Source organism: Gracilinanus agilis, chromosome 2 (assembly GCF_016433145.1).
Source record: "Gracilinanus agilis isolate LMUSP501 chromosome 2, AgileGrace, whole genome shotgun sequence".
Classification (NCBI taxonomy): domain Eukaryota; kingdom Metazoa; phylum Chordata; class Mammalia; order Didelphimorphia; family Didelphidae; genus Gracilinanus; species Gracilinanus agilis.
In genome coordinates this window covers 288,434,288-288,452,957 of record NC_058131.1, presented here as the reverse complement: position 1 = coordinate 288,452,957, position 18,670 = coordinate 288,434,288, and the positions used below count along the sequence as shown (strand labels likewise).

At 39.4% G+C, this 18,670-nt stretch overlaps 1 protein-coding gene across 1 annotated transcript in view; it reads left to right on the top strand.

The window, feature by feature from the left end:
- Positions 1-8,241: 8,241 nt before the first annotated feature.
- SNRPB (small nuclear ribonucleoprotein polypeptides B and B1) overlaps positions 8,242-18,670 on the top strand; it is a 31,370-nt gene continuing 20,941 nt past the window's right edge. Inside the window, exons 1-4 of the mRNA XM_044664096.1 lie at positions 8,242-8,337; positions 9,944-10,095; positions 11,855-11,966; positions 14,097-14,249. Coding sequence (XP_044520031.1) covers positions 8,335-8,337; positions 9,944-10,095; positions 11,855-11,966; positions 14,097-14,249 — 420 coding nt within the window. The 5' untranslated portion in view covers positions 8,242-8,334. The remainder of the gene's footprint in view (positions 8,338-9,943; positions 10,096-11,854; positions 11,967-14,096; positions 14,250-18,670) is intronic.

Here is an 18,670-nt window from a genome sequence, read left to right as displayed (position 1 = left end):
ATGCCCATAGGGCTATAAAACTGTGCATGCCCTTTGACCCAGCAATACCATTACTAGGTCTGAATCCCAAGGAGATCAAAGAATAAGGAAAAGAACTTATATGTACAAAAATATTTATAATGTTGTAGGGTACAGCCAATGTTGTGGGGTATAATGGTGAACCCCTGGGTTTGGGAAGGATACTTTTTGCAAGAATGCAAGACTCCAAAGCTTAGCTTAAAAGTAAAAAAGAGAGATTTATTAATAAGATAGAATTATTGACCAGCAAGACAGCATGAGTGGAACAACCTTGAGGGGGTTGCTCCCAGAATGCTTCAGTTCAGGGGTTTTTATATTCTTTACAACAGTGAGTACGTGATGCTGTATCACGGCGTGGATGTGACTCTATAGTGGTAAATACTCAGGCATTTGTTGGGGTGTTCAGTCATCTGATCGGGGTCTGCCTGAAGACCCTCATAGTTTAGGGAACAGATGGATGCCTGAGATACAGCCCGATGGTATCAAGGTGTAGCCTGGAGGTGCATCTCTATATTCATCTCAAACTAAAGGATAATCAAAGGATGATAATAATCTCAGGGTCTTATAGAAGTTATCAGATATTCTTGGGTTAGGAGACATGAGGACAGAAAGGAGCAAAGGAATTTCCCTGCTACAGTTTGTCTGGGTTAAGGGGGTACAATGCCCATGCCATCAGTAGCTCTTTTTGTCATGGCAGAATTGGAAATGGAGGGGATTCCTATCAATTAGGGAATAACTGAACAAGTTAGGGCACATGGCTATGATGGAATACTGTTGTGCTATAAGAAATGAAAAGCAGTATGTTTTCAGAAGAACCTGGGATGACATATAAACTGATGAAAAGTAAAGTAAACAGAAGCAGGACAATATTGTACACAGTAACAACAATATTGTGAATGACAACTTTTCTTTTTCTTTTTTTTTTCTGATTTTAAGAACTTTTATTTGCACTCCCAATCCTTATTCCTTATTCACAGATAAACAATGGTGCATACAAAAGAAAAAGCAATGGTGTACGGATAATTGCATATTAACATTTAACTTTTAAAAGTTTCTTTAAATTTCTATTGAAAGAGACATGCATGATTTGATTATAAAGCATCTATGTTCAAGGATTTGGAATTTTAAAAAAATTATACAGAAAGCATATATTTTCCTGACTGCAATAGACATGTTTCTAAACAGTGTGTCTCATCAATACAATGATCTAAGACATTTCTGAGGGAACTATGAGAAAGAATGCTATTCACAACTAGAAAAAGAACTGTGGAAGTAGAAACATAGAAGAAAAACAATTGCTTGATCATGTGGGTCAATGGGGATATGATTGGGGATATAGACTCTAAATGCTCACCCTAGTGCAAATATTAATAATATGGAAATAGGTCTTGATCAATGACACATGTAAAACCCAGTGGAATTGCATGTTGGCTATGGGAGGGGGGTGGGAGGAGGAGAGAGAAAGAACATAAATTATGTAATCATGGACAATTTTTCTTAATTAATTAATAAAAAATTAAAAAAAATAGTGTGTCTCCATAGATGTACTTAACACAAATCAGGTTGCTGGCTATAATCAATAGAATAGGGCACTTTAAAATGCTTTTCATGTTCCCACTTTTTTCTCCACCAAATTTTCTTATAAACTATCTTCATGACTTATCAACTTATTTGAGACAATCTTAGCTGATAAAACCATCCTGATTATTTTTTCCCCAGTGTTCTCCTAGTTTGTCTTCATCAAGTCCTATTTCATCTTCAGTGTAGTTTTCATTCTCTTGGTCTGTCAAAACTCTGCATTTTGGGCTTTCTTAGAAACAAACTAATCACAAACTCCAAGTCCTCTTAAGGTGTTAGAATAATACTTTTCTGCTAATATTCTTGCATTTTTCTGAGCAACTCTTTCATACAATAATGGCCTCTTCTTTAATCTTTTTTCTATTTTCTATTTCTTTTAGTTCTTATAGGTATTCTTTTTATTCTTTCCAATGGCTTGCTGTCTCCTTGAAGTAGGACTGGGAGATTTAGCTGTGATCTTTTGATTTTCCTTTTCCGTTTGGTCTATCCTGCTTTTCATGGCTTCCAGCAGGTCATTTCTGGTCTTCAATTTGCTTATCATTTCATTTGATTTCTGGTCTTTTTTTTCCAACTGGGAGATTTTGTCTTTTAAACTGTTATTTTCTTTTTCAACTGTTTCTCACTTTTCTTGCCAAGTTTTTCCTATCTTTTTAACTTGGTTCTCAAATTCCAGCCTGATTTCTTGGAGATCTTGTGACCAATTTCCATTTTTTTTTTTTGACAATTTGGATGTGTTTGCTTGTTTGTCGTTCTCTGTTGTCTCCTCTGTAGTTTGTTATTTCTCTAAGTAGAAATTATCCAGAGTCAAAGTTTTTCTTGGGTGCTGGTGGCCATTGCTTTGTTGGTTTTTCCTTCCCTTCTCAGCCAGAAGTCGGAGTGAGGATGGGCAGGCTCTCTGTGTATAGAGCTACAGAGTGGGTTTTACTCTGAGACTATTTTTTTGAGTCTCTGTGGGGTCTGCTATGTGTAATCCCTCTTGCTCTATTTCGGTGCCCAACGTCCTCAGCTTCCTGGGGTCCCAAGTCTAGCTGCTCTCAGAGGTAAATGTGGTGTTTTCAGCCAGCTACTGAGAACCTAGAGATTGCCTTGAGGTCACTCTGATTCTGGTGTGCTGGCTCTGACTCTGGGGTTGTGGGGGTGGTGGTGGCTGTGTGTGATCAACTCATGCTTTGGTGTTTGTTATTTAACCCCCTTATATGATGGAAATACCCAAATCCCACCTACCTTCAAAGCTGTGTCCTACAGCTAAGCCCTTTCGGCTCATTTGATTTCTTTTTTTTTTTTTTTTTTTTTTTTGTCCTTTTGAGGCACCTTATATTGGTTGGTGGTGAGGAAAGGAAGATCCTTGCTTCAAAGCTGAGGTCATCTTAACCCAGAAGTTAGGTCTGGGAGATTCAGATTCACTTGATTTATAAAGGAGATACTTGATCTTTAAGCAGCTTGCTTGTGCTTTGCCTTGAGGAGACAGATAAAGCCAACAAATTAATTTCATTTATTTATTTATTTGTTTGTTTGTTTATTTGTTTGTTTTTAAAGCTCTTACCTTCCATCTTAGAATCTATACTGTGTATTGGTTCTAAGGCAGAAGAGTGGTGAGGGCTAGGCAATAGGAGTTAAGTGACTTGCCCAGGGTCACACAGCTAGGAAATATCTGAGGCCAGATTTGAACCTAGGACCTCCCTTCTCTAGGCCTGATTCTTAATCCACTGAGCCACCCAGCTGCCCCCAACAAATTTCTTTTAAACATTCTTCATCAACTTGAATGTCTTCCAAACTTTTTTCCTTTTTGGAGAGGATCCACAAAGTTAAAAGATCAAATGGCTCATAGACTGTGGTAGCCCTGGGATTCTTCTCCAATAATTGCTTCTGAAATTTTACATTGGAGGTCTTTGAAATTGGTCACTGGATACTTGACCTTGTTCCTGTACTTGATCTTCCCACCCTGCTCTGTGTGTTTTAGCTTTCTCTTGGAAGGCAATTAGTGAGCCTACATGTTTCTTCGTAGTGACAAGTTCCAAGCTCCTAGGTTCTCATGTGTACCCTAATTTCCTTAAAGAACTTGTCCTCCTTTAGTCTGTTACTGAGAGCTGAGCTGGAGGAGGACCTGGGAACCTGTCAGGCTTTAAATAGATTCATTTTCTTTCTAGGCTTCAGCATATCAGCCAGTTATATCTTCAGAGCTTCTTTCTTCTGTTCTTCCCTACCATTAAATGTAAATGGCTTCTGGGAGGTCAGAAGGATTTGCTTTTCTTCTTCACATTCTTCCTTTCTTTATTCTTCTTCAGTAATTCATGATAAAAGGAGAGGCAGATAGACTCAGGCACAGGATTGACTTGAAACCTTGACTTTTTTTCTATGCTTGTTCTTACTTTTTCAGCAGTTTAATGCCTTCTCCTTATCTGATCAGTATTTGAGCCACTCTTTTTTTTTTATGTCTTCTCAGATGGTCATTTGAAAGGGAACTGTCATTGTGATGTTTGATATTCCAATTCTTCTGTTTTTTCTACAACTGGTGAATCTGAACTGTCAGAATGTCCGGGTCCAGCCGGACACAACCGAGGGGTCCGGGGAAACGGCAACCTAAGAACCCATAGGGGAAGAAGAAGGGAGACCTCGCGTGCAAGACAGAGAATCGTTTTGATGGATACGAGGCTCGTTTATTGCAGGTCTATGACAAGAATATATAGGCTGAGGGCAGAAGGGGGTCGGCAGATACTAAGGGGGAAAGGAACGCGGAAAGGGAGCATAGAAAATCTCTGGTGGCGTCTTACTGTCTCCAAGCATGGCTGGGCCTATGATCAATATCTTATCTTAGAAGAGTGAATGATATCTATTCTTAGAAGAGTGACTGTCTTATCTTAAAGTCTTGGTCCCTAACATCAGAATGAATATATAAACATACTATTTCATGGAAAAATTATTCCACATGTTCTTGATGTATTCTTTAGCAGAAGTTATTATTTTCAATTAATTCATGTTTTCTTTTTTTCTAGATGGGAAAATCCATTTTCAGACATATCTAAACCACAAATGGAGGAAAGTTGGTTCAAATTGGGCTCACAAAATGATTTTTTCAAAACGGCAGGTTGATAGGAACTGATCCACACTGAGCTAAAACACAGACTAGGCATTTCTTTCTTCATGGTCTCTGCACTACCTTTAAATGTAATTTATTTTGATAGTTTCTTCAATTTTGCCATTGTTTTTATGTGGGCTACATGAACTCTTCTAGTTTCCTATAATACTTTTGATTGGAGTTACAGATTTCAGAAGTGTTTACTAAGTCCTTATAGAACCTATTTTGATGAAGGCTTTGCTCATCCACCATAGAAATATCAGTATCAAAATCATCCCTAAAAAGATGTGAATAATCTGGTAAGGAAAATAAATAGATCTTTAATGGATTAGAACAAGCATTGGTGAAATATTGGCACTCATGCTGGGTGGGTTGGGGAGGCAGGGAGCTGCTCAATTCCCCCTATTCCCAGCCCCCAGAACATTTTTTTTGCATGTCCCACCCCTCTGTCCAGCTGCTCAAAGGGAACACTTCCTCCCTTTGACCTCTGGGTTAATGCTGGGGGCTCACAGTGTAATAAGGGGGTAATGTGGCTCATAACAAGGGAGCTGGTAGTACCAGTGAAGTCACCTGGCCAGGGAGCTTGTAACTACTGTAGCTGGTGATTTGGGACTGCCAGGGACATATTGCCTGAGCTGTGATGCCCAGTCAGTCTCCCTGCTGTTTGTAGGCTCCTTTAAGGTGGAGAGTGAGGAGCCCCTCCCTGCTGGAGTGAAAGCAGTAACCAATAGGAAGTGAAGGTCACACACTTCCTGAATAAAATGGATGCCTGGCCACTACTTCCTTGGAGTCAAGTGGTTGCTATTCTCCCCTCTCCTTAGCCTAGGTTGATGTTATAATTAACTACAGAAGCTCACAGTTTCAGGCTAAGGGTTTATTTAAACACAGGAAGGAAAATTGAGGAAAGAGGGTTTAGGGTCTGGAGAAGCTGTTGCTAAGTGTGACTGGCCAGTGTTGGCAATGGACCTAGAGGGTAAGATCAGGCTGAGGGAACCAGCCCCTCAGCCAGGGATAATTTCCACTGCCCTGATGTTAAGTGGTCCACCAGCTAGACAGATGAGGTTGATAATTTGGTTTAGGGGTGTCCCTGTTGTTAGGCTGACCTAATCTAATTTCCTACCCATGATCCACCTCCCTCAACCAGGGGTCCCCAAGGGAAGTCCAGGGGTAGCTGGGTGTCTGGATGAGGTCAAGGAAATCAGAACCCCCAGGTTGGTTCTGCATGGATATTTATAGTCCCAGCTCCAACAGTCAGAGGTCTTGGGACTGGCACCTGCTGGGCCAAAGTTCCATTCTCCTAACTGCCAGGATTGAGTAGGGTAATTTGCAAATGCAAGAGAACTTGTCTAAATCCTGCATTACAACAGGCAGCTTGGAATTGCAGTTTAGGCACAGGAACTTGAAAATATTTCCCAACATTGGTTTAAAAGGTTTCAAGCCTTATAGGTGAAAGGACCAGAGCTGAGGACTCTGAAATACAAATATCAGAGTTAAAAAAAAAAAATTAAAACCTTCCTCCTCATCTTCTTTCTCTTTATTTTTCCTCCTCTTTCTTCTCTGGAATTTCCTCTTGTGGTCTCTCCTGTATATTCTTGCTGGCAGAAGGCCATGTATTGTGCCCTGGAGTGGGGATCTAGTGGAGCCTGGAAATTGAGTAAGGGGAGCATGGATGCTTGATGAGAAGTGTTCATGATTCCGGGTAACTGGTACTGGCCCACAGAGTGGGGCAAATTCAGGGCCAGCAGAGAATCAACTTAACTATTCTGATCAATACAAAGATCCACCACAGTTTCAAAGAATTTACTTTGAAAAATGTTAACAATCTGCAGAGAAAGTAATGATGAAGTTTGAGTGCAGATGACATGGGCATTGTGCAGAGATGGCAGGGACCCTGTACCCCTTAACTCAGGCAGGCTGTGAACAGGGAAATTTCCTTCCCCCTTATTGCCCTTGTGACTCCTAAGGCAAAGACCATTATCCTTGGGACATCCTTTAGGTTGAGATAGACAAAAGAGATATACTCCAGGCCACACCTTGATAGCCTAAGCCCTGAGGATCCCATACAGACCCTTCCCACCTACCTAATGCCTGAGTGCAAGAAGTCAAGTCCACACTCCTGAGAAGGATACAAAAAACCCTGAACTGGGGCATCCTGGGAGCAACTCTAGACAGTTGCTCCACTCCTGCTGAGGTGGCATGTTGTGGAGGGCAACCCCCCAGGGTTGCTCCACTCATGCTGTCTTGCTGGCCATTGATCCTATCTTACTAATAAATCTTTCTTTTTACTTTTTTTTTTTTTATTATTTTTTTTAAGTTAATGGGGGTCAAGTGACTTGCCCAGGGTCACATAGCTGGGAAGTGTCTGAGGCCAGATTTGAACCTAGGACCTCCCGTCCCTAGGCCTGACTCTCAATCTACTGAGCTACCCAGCTGCCCCCTTTCTTTTTACTTTTAAGCAAAGCTTGGAGTCCTCTCATTCTTGAGAATGGTTTCCTTCCCGAACCCAGAAGTCCACCATTTGCACCCCTATAACAAGTGCAGATTGAAACCTAACTTTTTGGCAAGATGAATCATATGGAAGCATATTTTATATGATTTCACATGTATAATCAAAATCGTATTTCTTGTCTTCTCAATCAGTGGGGGAAGAGTTGGATGGGGAGAGTGTTCAGAACTCAAATTTTTTTTTAAATGTTAAAACTATGCATGAAATAGAATTGAGTGTGCTATTCTCAGAATGAGCATTCAGCTTACAAAGGCTAGTTTGTTACCTTTTGTTGATTGAGAACTCCTGGACCAGCTTAGCAGGGAGATTGATGAAGGATAGAAAGGCAGGGATATATTGCCTGCTTGCTGCCTGGTCAGTTGGCACTTCTTAACCCATCATTGAAGTGTTGTCTTTCATGAAGGTAACAAACAGCTGCCTCTTTTTTACCCCTACTTGATTCCAGGTTTTGTTTATTTTGAGTGACTCATCATTTTTATCTCAAACAATAGTGACATATAATTAAAAAAAGAAAGAAAAAAGGTTGGAACACTGATTAAAGAGAGCCTTAAATGACAGGTTGAAGAGTTTCTATGTTATGTTGGAAGTAAAAGACTAATGCAGGTTTGGATGGCATGGGATTAGGGGTTAAGACTGCGAATTTAGATGATTTTGGCAGCTCCATGAAAGCTAATAGTAATAATAATAAACACCTTTCCTGATCCCCTAGTAGTGTTTCTCTGAGATTATCTCCAATTTATCATATATATGGCTTTCTGGCAACAATCTAGACTTCACAATAGATCAATAGCTACAAAATGAATTATCAATCAATCAAAAAACTAAGCGCTAATGACTGTAATAGGGTCCTTTGTGGACCTGAGTCTGTCCACTCCTGAAGAGTTTGGACAAGAGCCTTGCGTTGCCGCCAGTTCTGGCAAATTCCCAAGAAACCTTTCTCCCCAGGGAAAAGGGCGCCTGCCCTCACCCAACATGGCGGCGGAGGGAACACGTTCGGTCACGTGCCCCCTCCAGCATTCCGAGGGCTTTACGGCATCTTTCGTATTTCCGTTAGAGCCGGAAGTCGCGAGGCGAGTACTTTCTTCCACCTCCCTCGTGTTCTCAGTCGCCGGAGCGGGAACCTTTCTCCAAGTCGGGACTCTTCGCAGCCGCCACCATGGTGAGTAATGTCGGAACCACAGGGAAAGGAAGGGCTGGGTTTGGGAGCAGGACAGGACGAGTCAGGAACAGGGCCAGGCTAGGGGACTGCGAGGACTGGCGAGGACAGTGAGAACACTGCAGAGGGCGGGGCCGGGCGACCAGATAGGTCAGAGGTCAGAGTCCTGCAAGGTTGCGGGAGGGTTGTCTGGTTCTCTAGGTTTGGCGTGGTGGTGAAGTCAAGTCAGTTTATTGAGTACTTATTTTGTGCCACATTCAGGGCTACACGCTGGTGGTACAAAGAAAGGCAAAAGATAATCCCCGTTCTCAAAAGTTCACAGTATTATGAGGGAAACAATGCAAGCTACCTACTGGATAAGTTGAAGGTGATCAACAGAGGGAAGAGACTAGCTTTAAATGGGATAAGGAAAGATTATTTGCAGAAGATAGGATTTCACTGTGGTTGAAGAAAGTGGGGAAAACCAGGAAATAGAAAGGAAGAGGGAAAGAATTCCAGACTTAAGGGACAGTTAGTGAAAATGCCCAATTAAGGGAAAGGGGAACAGCAAGGAGGTCGGCATGCCTGGATCAAAGAGTACATGTGCAGGAGCATTATGAGGTGTAAGAAGACTAGAATGGTAGAAAGGATCAGGTTATGATGAGATGTAAAAGCTTAAAAGCTTAATATTGGATTCTGGAGGTAATAAAGGACCATTGGAGTTTTATTGATTGGGGAGGGAGCTGGGACCATTAGCAGTGTGTTCAGAACTGCACTTTTGGGAAGATCACTTTGATTGGAGGACAGATTTGAATTTGGAGAGAACTTGGAGCAGGCAAACCAATCAGAAGGCAGAAGGTGGTAGTTTCAGGGGAGAGAAAGGGGTGTAAACAGAGATGGGTGTATAAGTAAAGATATTGGGGGCGTGGGGGCAGCTGGGTAGCTCAGTGGAGTGAGAGTCAGGCCTAGAGACAGGAGGTCCTAGGTTCAAACCCAGCCTCAGCCACTTCCCAGCTGTGTGGCCCTGGGCAAGTCACTTGACCCCCATTGCCCACCCTTCTTCCACCTATGAGACAATACACCGAAGTACAAGGGTTTATAAAAAAAAAAAAAACCCTAAAAAAAAAAAATATTGGGGGCGTGAAGGATCACTATATCTTAAATTTGGGTTAGAGGTCACGACCCAGATTAAGAGATTAAGATCCCAGAGTATATTTATGCTTGAGTATCAAGATCATCTAATGGGAGGGACAAGTAGGTGGCTCAGTGGTTAGAGATCCAGGCCTAGAATGGGAGACCTTGGGTTCAGACACAGTCTTATATACTTCCTGTGTTGACCTAGGGCAAATCCCATAATCCCAGGTTCTTAGCTGTTAGTAGCAATTCCAAGACAGAAAGTAAGAGTTTTTTTTTAAATGATCATATAATGGGAGAAGGTCAAGGCTAGGACCTTTGGAAGAAGGTAAAGGGTCAAGTCTTCACAGAGAAGGGGAAGCAAGGAGAGATCTTGACCCTGTAGAGTAAAGGGAAAGTAGCTAGGAAAGGAAGAGGAGGAAAGAAAGACAGTTTGTGGTAATAAGTAGTCAGTGCAGGTCCCAGAATCACTGCTTTTCCCTCTTAATTCCCACAGACTGTGGGCAAGAGCAGCAAGATGCTGCAGCACATCGACTACAGGATGAGGTGTATCCTGCAGGACGGCCGCATCTTCATTGGCACTTTCAAGGCCTTTGACAAGCACATGAACCTGATCCTATGTGACTGTGATGAGTTCAGGAAGATCAAGTGAGGAGGGGGATGGGTTGGGAAGCTTGGGATGTAAAGAGGGGTAGGAGGTGTGGAGGGCAGGTAAACTAGGCTTCTTGTACTTAAAACTCATAGAATAACATGCTTTTCTCAGTTTTAGTCCTTAACCCCAACCTCTCTCCCCTTAGTGGAATATAAGGAGACAACTATGCTGAAACATAATCTACAGCACACATGACCTGGAGATGATAAAAAGCAATATGATATGACGGGAGGAACCTTGATCTTGGGATAGATGATAGATAAATAAGGCATTTATTAAGATGCCAGGTACTCTACAAGAGCCAGGAAATCTAGTTACTAGACTGCTATATGCACATAGCATAGAGCAACTGGTTCCGTAGAAACTGTGACTTCGGGTAGACATTTATGTCTAGACCAAGTTTCCCCATTTGTAAAATGAAAAATTTAGAATAGATGGTCTCTAAGGTCCTTTTAACATAACATTCTCAGTCCCTCGCCTCATGAAATTTGCTCTGGTAACTGATATTCCATCCATGTTTTTTTTTTCTGTGTTCTAAGGCCCCTGTCCTACCTCTTTGGTTGGTTGGTTCCCAGTGTGTATTTGGAGAGAATACTTAGTTATCTGGAAAAGGATCCTTTCTACTCATTGTTAAACACTCAGTTTCTAGGTTCCAGATCTTTTTATTTCCAGCCAATAGTGACATTTAATGAAATGTGTTCATGTGGTTATTTTAATTTTTATCTTGATTTTTAAAAATCAAATTCATTTTCAAATATAGCCATCCTCTATCCCCTACTTTAGGAACATGTTTTTGTTACAAAGAATAAAAAGAAATAGGGAAAAAAAATATCAGTTCAGCAAAATTATCCAGTACATGATGAGTTGTGCTTATTTAATGAGTGAAATTCTTTAAGACAATTTCAGTTTAATTTAGCAAGTATTTATGAAGCCTCAATACTATGAGGCCAGCAGCAATATTTTTGTATGTAATAGTATATATTCTATTGTTCTCTGAGGCTTTCGATAAGAGAGTTATAATTCTATGTGGTCATCTGGGGTGAAAACATCTTGTAGTTAAGTATTTTAAAGAGGAAGCTGATTTTCACATTTAATCAACCTTTATTAACTGTGTTCTCTGTTAAGACACTGTTTTGTGAACTCCAACAAGTATAGTGATGAATAAAACTTGGATCTTGTCCCCCAGGGAGCTTATAGTCTAATAGATGGGATGTCAACTATGCAAACATCTGTAATACAATATTTAGAATGTGATTTATGGTAAAAGAGGTATGGAGTACAATTTCAGTGTTTATTAAGAGCCTTGTTATGTGAAGTTCTGCTCTGACTCTACAGAAGGCTGGATTTTAAATTATATCCACTGGTGACTATGTGACCTTAGACTGGTTCCTTTCCTCTCAGGACCTAAGTTTCATCTTCTGTAAAATGAGGGGGTAATATGGTTTCTAAGGTCCTTTCCACCACTTACATCTTGTGTTCTAAGGGCCCTTCCAGTTTTAATATTCTGTGTTCTAAGGTTCCTTTCAGTTCTGACATTGTATGTTCTATGTTTTAAGGACCCGTCCAGCTTTAACATTCTATGATTCTAAGTCTTCCAACGTTAAGGATCCCAGGACTCCTTGAGTAAGTTATGGGCCTAGTGACAAGGTGAAGGTTTTGAGGGATCCTAGGAAGCCTAGGAGCATAGAATTGCCTGTGTTGTGCAGGCCATATTCAACAGCCTGTTCCACTAACAGACATATTTCTATCCTTCAGGCCAAAGAATGCAAAACAACCCGAACGTGAGGAAAAGAGGGTTCTGGGACTGGTGCTGCTTCGTGGGGAGAACTTGGTCTCTATGACTGTGGAAGGTCCACCCCCTAAAGATGTAAGGCGAATGGGTTGGGAAAAAGATAGGGAGGGGAACTTCCATTTGGGTTTGGAGGTACCCTATAAAAGTGGAAGTTTTAGTTTGTAGCTCTTTGAGAATCGTTGGATATGTAGAAACTAACTATAGTAATTATCATATGCCTAGAACTTAAATCTGGCTGACCTTAATTAAGTACTCTGATAAATTTAGAGATATCAAATGACTTAGGATCTAGCTAGAGATTTTAGTAGTTATTGAGATGAATAATAAAATACAAAATAAATTTGAGCACCAGGATATTCCCACCACCATTTAAATACTGCTTTGATTAGCTTCCCTCTCTTGTCCCCTCATTGGTCTCTTCCTCCCCTAGATGGAAGGAACAAGGTAACAAGGAATATTTCATTTTGACTAGATGACATCTGATGATCTATAAGGTTTTCCTGTTCTGATCTTTATATGCTCCTAGGAATCCTTCTCAGCATTCATGCTCTAGGTTCTGAGGTCCTTTCCAGTTAGTTCTGTCTGATGTGCTATGATCTAATGAGGAAATTGAATTAAATGATGTATAAATGTTCTTTTTGGCTTTAAATTATGGACTCTTGTTTGATTTTCACATATGCCAATGAAGTTTTTAGTGCAAGGCAAGTCAGTTAACCTCGTTCAGCCTCATAATAAGAGTACTTATTTTATGAGATTGTTGTGAAGAATCAAATCAGTTAATATGTACATTGCTTTGCAAACCTTAAATTTAGAATCATATGAATGTTAGTTGTTATTGTTGCTGTTATAGAGGAGATTTTGTTCAGCTATTAGGTGGCTACTGAGAGTTCTTCCATCTGTAAAATTCTATAAACCACTGAACCACAGATCAGAAAACAAGGATTACAACTTTAGAATTCCTCTTTTGAAGGCTTGTAGACCTCTAATATACATGTAGGTCATCAAATACAGTATTTGAGTATTAAGAGCACAATAAAGTACACAGCACTATGACTACACAGGCAGAACCTCTGCCTCCCTTAGGCCTCCCCCTCCAACCCCCCCATGATATGACCACAGTCAAAGTGATTTTCATTTCAAAATAATGTCATTAAAGTTTTATGTCCAGACTCCACAGTAAATTTGCCAGGCTCCACTGTGCCTGTTGTCCAAAATTGAATTGGACTGTTGGTGTGAGCAGAATTCATACTTGAGCCCTGGCTGCATTAGCTCCCTGAATACCAGTCTGATCAAGGCCCCATTTATAGCACTGTTCCCTTGGCAACATTCTCCAAACCCATTTGACCATAAAATACTTTGGGATGTGAAATATCCATCGATGGAATCCATTAATGCCAAACTAGGTTTCCAGAGGAATAAAGGAGTCTTAACATTTTATAGCAAAACAGGAAGAATAATGTATTTTCCTACTAGAAAATTATTGTACATAGTATATATGTTTGATATATTTAATATTTCGTAGGAGAAAATTATCACAGTTGTCAAAAATTTTCATTTGAATCCCTCTTTATATTGTTTGGTACTCTAGGATTCCATAGATCAGAATCTGGGAAATGCAGTTGTTTATGAAGGAACTAAAGATGTTTAGTGTGGAGAAGAGAAACTTTGGGAGGGGGTAGAGCTGAGAAACACATAAATATTTTTTTCACATATTGGAATGGGGCTGTCTTGGGGAACAGCCATTAGATTAATTCTCTTTAGATCCAGAAGGCAGGTATCTAGTAGGAGCAATTGCAGAATGGCAGGTTTTAGCTCAGTGTAACTCGGTCTCCGTCCACATTTTTCTTGTATTACATGTAATTCAAGCTTTATCTTGATCATGAGAGCATTTAATGAACTTACAGAGAAATGTTAGCTGATGGAAGATTTTGGTTGATAAAATGCTGTCTGAGCCAAGGCTTGTGCTCTATCTTGATAATATTGTTTCATAAGTATTTGTATAGGTCTGTGAGCTGTGGTTAGTGAACTTTTTTTTTTTTTTTGGCTTGTGTAGGCATGAGTGGTGGTGTTTGTGGTTATAATGGGTTAATGACATTTTGTGTTCTTATACTAAGTATTGAGCCTTAGTTGCTAGCTTGCCTACAAAGTGTGATCATATTTAATCTTTCCTTCCCATAAATGACTTCTTATATTTTCCTGTTTCAGACAGGGATTGCTCGTGTGCCATTGGCTGGAGCTGCAGGAGGCCCTGGGATTGGCAGGGCTGCAGGAAGAGGTGTGCCAGCTGGTGTTCCCATGCCCCAGGCTCCTGCAGGCTTAGCAGGGCCTGTCCGGGGGGTTGGTGGGCCATCCCAACAGGTAAGGAGCTGGGCCACTATGACATCTTAGGTGATTCATTGAATAAACATCTATTAAATGCCTACAACATTCTAGATAATGCTAAGCACTGGAGCTAACAAAAACAAAAAATGAAGCAATCCTTGCCCTCAGGAGGCTCCTTTTGTTAGGGCAAATGAAGTCTGGGCATGGGTATTCAAAGCATCTAAAGGATGGGCTCCATAAATGGCAAAAGTGCTGGGTTATATTCCTGGAAAGAACAACAGGACTGCTTTTGAACCTTTTTCTTAGAAGGCTGTAGGTAATAATTCAGGCTGTTTGAGCAAAGCCTTGGTATTATCTTTTCTTCTTCTCTCCCTTCCCCCTCCATCCTCCAATAGGATTTATTGTACATGATAAATATTTAATGAATGAGGAATGTGAATAATCCTCCATTGGATTATAAACTTTATGAGAGTAGGACCTATGTTGTATTTAACTTCATATTGGGGGGACTTGAGGGGGACATAACACATGATTTTCAGTCAAGAAGTATATATTTTTCTTCTCATTTTAAACGTTTTAATTTTCTTTTATTTTTTGTATCACTTAACACAGGGGTCGCAAGGTATGGCTCTCGAGCCATATCTGGCTCTTTTTGCAGAAGCCATAAAGTCAATTTTTTTCAGGCACTGTTACAGGAGCGTGCACTGTGAGCACTGTACAACTCTCACGAAATTACATTTTACAAAATGTGGCGTTTATGGCTCTCATGGCCAAAAAGATTGCCGACCCCTGAGTTAATATTTCTGAATATATCCTCTGCTTTCCCCTCCCAGAGAGCCGTCCTTTATAACAAAGAATAAAAAAGGGGGGGAAGGTTCAGTAAAACTAGCCAAAACATGAAAAGAAATTTAACTTACCTGTGATGTTCCAAGCCCACAGGCTCCCATCTCTGCCAAGAAGGAAGGGAGGTGCTTTCTCTCAGCTCTTTGAGGCAAAACTTGGAATTGTAATTTCACTGAATTCAGTTTCAGTTTTTGTTGTTCTTTTTATTTATGTTGTAGTTAGTGTGTATATTGGTTTCCTGCCTCTGCTTACTTCACTTTGTATTATTTCATAAAAATCTTTCCTCCTTTGATTTCATTATAGTGATCATTTCTTCCAGCACAATAATATTCTATTTGTAACTCATACCCTGTTTAGCAGTTCTTCAATCATCTGGGCATTTATTTTGTAGACAAGCTGAACAAGTATTAAGCACCTTTTATGTGCTGGATACCTAGTACATTTTGTTGTCTTTTTTTTTTTTTTATCATTTATATTGCATATGCTTAGGGTTATGGACATTTTAGTCATTTCTGCAGGATTCCAAATTACTTTCAAGAATGATTGGGAAAATTCCCAGATCCACAAATGATGCATTAGTGTGCCTGCCTACCTATCCATAATTTAAATTTTCATCTTTTACCATCTTTGTTAATTTGCTATTTGTTAGATGAAATGTCAGAATTGTTTTGATTTAGATTTCTGTTGTTATTTTAGTGGGTTGGAGCATTCTTTCATATAGTTGTTAATGTTTTGCAATTTTTTTGAAAAATGTTTGTTCAAATCTTTTGACTACTTATTTGTTGAATTTTTATAGCCAGATGTTGCAATGGATTGAATGTTGGACTTGAAGATTTGAGTTCAAATTCTGCCTTAGATATTGGCTGTGTAACCCTGAGCAAGTTATTTAATATATATGCCTTAGTCTCCTCATTTGTAAAATGGAGGTTATAATAGCAACTATTTCCCAGGGTTATTATGAAGGTAAAATACATATCTTAGTTTTTATCAGCAAGCATTATGTACATATTATGTGCCAGGTATTGAGGATACAAAGAGGAAAATGAAATAGACCTTGCCTTTAAAGTAGTTACATTTCTATCAAGTGAGTCAATGTATACATAAATAAGTGTTTGCAGGGGCCACTAGTTGGCTAAGTGAATAGAGAGCCAGGCCTAGATTTGGGGTTCAAATCTTGCTTTATATATAGCTGTGTGCCCTGGGCAAATCACTTAATCCCTATTGCCTGGCTATTATTTCCCTTCTACCTTAGAACCAATACTTGGCATTGATTCTAAGACGGAGGGTAAAGAGGTTTTTTTTTTTTTTTAATATGTGCAAATACAAGTAGCATAAATAGGAAGTAATTTTAAGAGGGAAGGCACTAAGCTAAAAGGTCTGGACTTGAATTGAATCTTGAAGGAAATAGATTCTAAAAGTCAGATAAAGTGGAAGTGAATTTTAGGCTTTGGAGGAGTAATATAGAAATAATGTCCTATGTGAAGAACTACAGGACTATAGACATTTATTATTATAGATAATAAGGAGAAAAGCTTTTATTCAAATCAAGGGAGTTTGGAACCAGATTATTAAGGGTGTAAATGTCATTTTATTTATCTTTGATTCTAATGACCAGTAAGGAGTCACTGGAGTTTCAAGTAGGGTAGTGACAACATCAGACCTGGCTCTTGTGGAAATATACTTTGGCAGCTATATAGAGAATGCTTTGGAGACTTAATAAGGAGTTCAATTGGGAGGCTACTGTGATGAGGCCGGGGAGATGTGCGGAGGGCCTGAGCTAGGGTAGTGGCCATGTCAGTAGAGAGAAGGGATCATATCAGAGAGGCGCTAAGATTTGGCAGCTGATTGATTTGAAGGGTTAGAGCTAGTGAGCATTTAGTAATTGTTGAATTGACTTGAATTCTTGTGCTTCAGATTTCCAATCCCACAGTTGCTGACTGACATTTCTAGCAAGGAACCAGTTGATCCAATATTTATGGAGTTTCAGACAGTGTTATTACATTCTTTAATATTTTTCTTCATTATAATAATTATTATATATTAAAATTATATTGTAAGTAACATTTGTTATGTAATATCTAATTATACTATTACATGTAATATTAGTAATAAAATATTAATAGTGTTATAAATATATGTTGGCTTTAGGTTTTTCACATCTACCCTGTGATACAGTAGACAAAGCAAATACAATTATTGCTATTTTATCGCTGAGAGGTTAAAGTGTTTTGCCCAGTGCTGCATTGAGGATAGTGGACAAATAAATTTTTGAAAAAGCTATTTAAGTATTTACTATACAACAAGTACCTTGTTAAACACTGGGGATACAAATACAAAGGAGACAATCTCATCAAAGAGCTTATTACATTTTAATTAGGGGAGTAGTGAGAAGTCACTGGGATGGTGACTGTATCAAGAATGGAGAGTTTAGGCATATGGATGGAAGAAAGAGGCCAGTTGTGGCAGCAGCAAGAAAGAATAAGGCCTGGTGGAAAAGTAAAACCTGATTGGGGTGGGTCATGTCATAATGGCATAGCTCTGGACCTGCAAAGGGGAGGGGCCTGGGCATGGTTTCTGCTCTGGAGGATCCAGTGGCTGGTATCATGATGGCAAGGGTGGGAAGTGAAGCATTAGTGCTAGGAATTGAATCTGGGCATCCCAACTCCAAGTCTGCCTGTTAGAAGTGAGACTGTATTAGGTGTTGGGCAGAAAAATAAAAGATTAATGCTATTCATCAATGCTTTCCTCACTTTAAAAAATTTAGTTTTTTATGACTGAATGTTACAAATATCAATAAATATGAACATTTCCTTATATAAAGAACAGAAAAGCTAAATGAGTCGGGCAAAACAAATCTGCATATCTTTCATGTCTGATTTAGAACTTCTTGTCCACCACCTCTCTACCACAAGTGGTGGGAAGCATGATTCATCATGAGTCTTTGTGGAGTTGTGATAGGTTGCGATAATCATAGTTCTTATGTCTTTTGCTGTTGATTTCCTTTACAATGTGTAATTGCCACCAAAAAATGTTCTGGTTCTGTTTACTTAATTCTGTGTCAGTAGTTACAGCTTCTCCCAGGTTTTTCTCATATATTCCTTTTGTCATTTATGGCCCAATAATCCCATTAACTTCATATGACACAATTTATTCATCCATTTTTCAATTGATGAGGACTCACTTTGTTATAACAAAAAGTTCTGCCTTACGTATTTTTGTTTATGTAAGCTCTTTCCTTCTTTCTTTGATCTCTTTGGAGTATGTACCTACTAGTTTTTCTTGGTCAAAGGCTGTGTACAGTTTAATGTTTTTAGGGATATAGTTTGAAATTGCTTTTCAGAATAGGTGGATCATTTCAAAGCTCCACTGAATGAATGTGCCACTCCTTCTACATCCTCTTTAATAATTGTCATCCTTTTTTTTTTTTAAGCTAATTTTTGCCCATCTCATTGATATGAGGTAAAAGCTCAGATTTTTTTTTCCAAATACACCGTCATCTTTTAAATTTTTATCTAATTATCACCACTTATGAGTTAGCAAAACATCACATGAATTTTTGTTGAATTGAGCAAGACTGAAATTAGCCAACTAATAAATATATATATATATATATA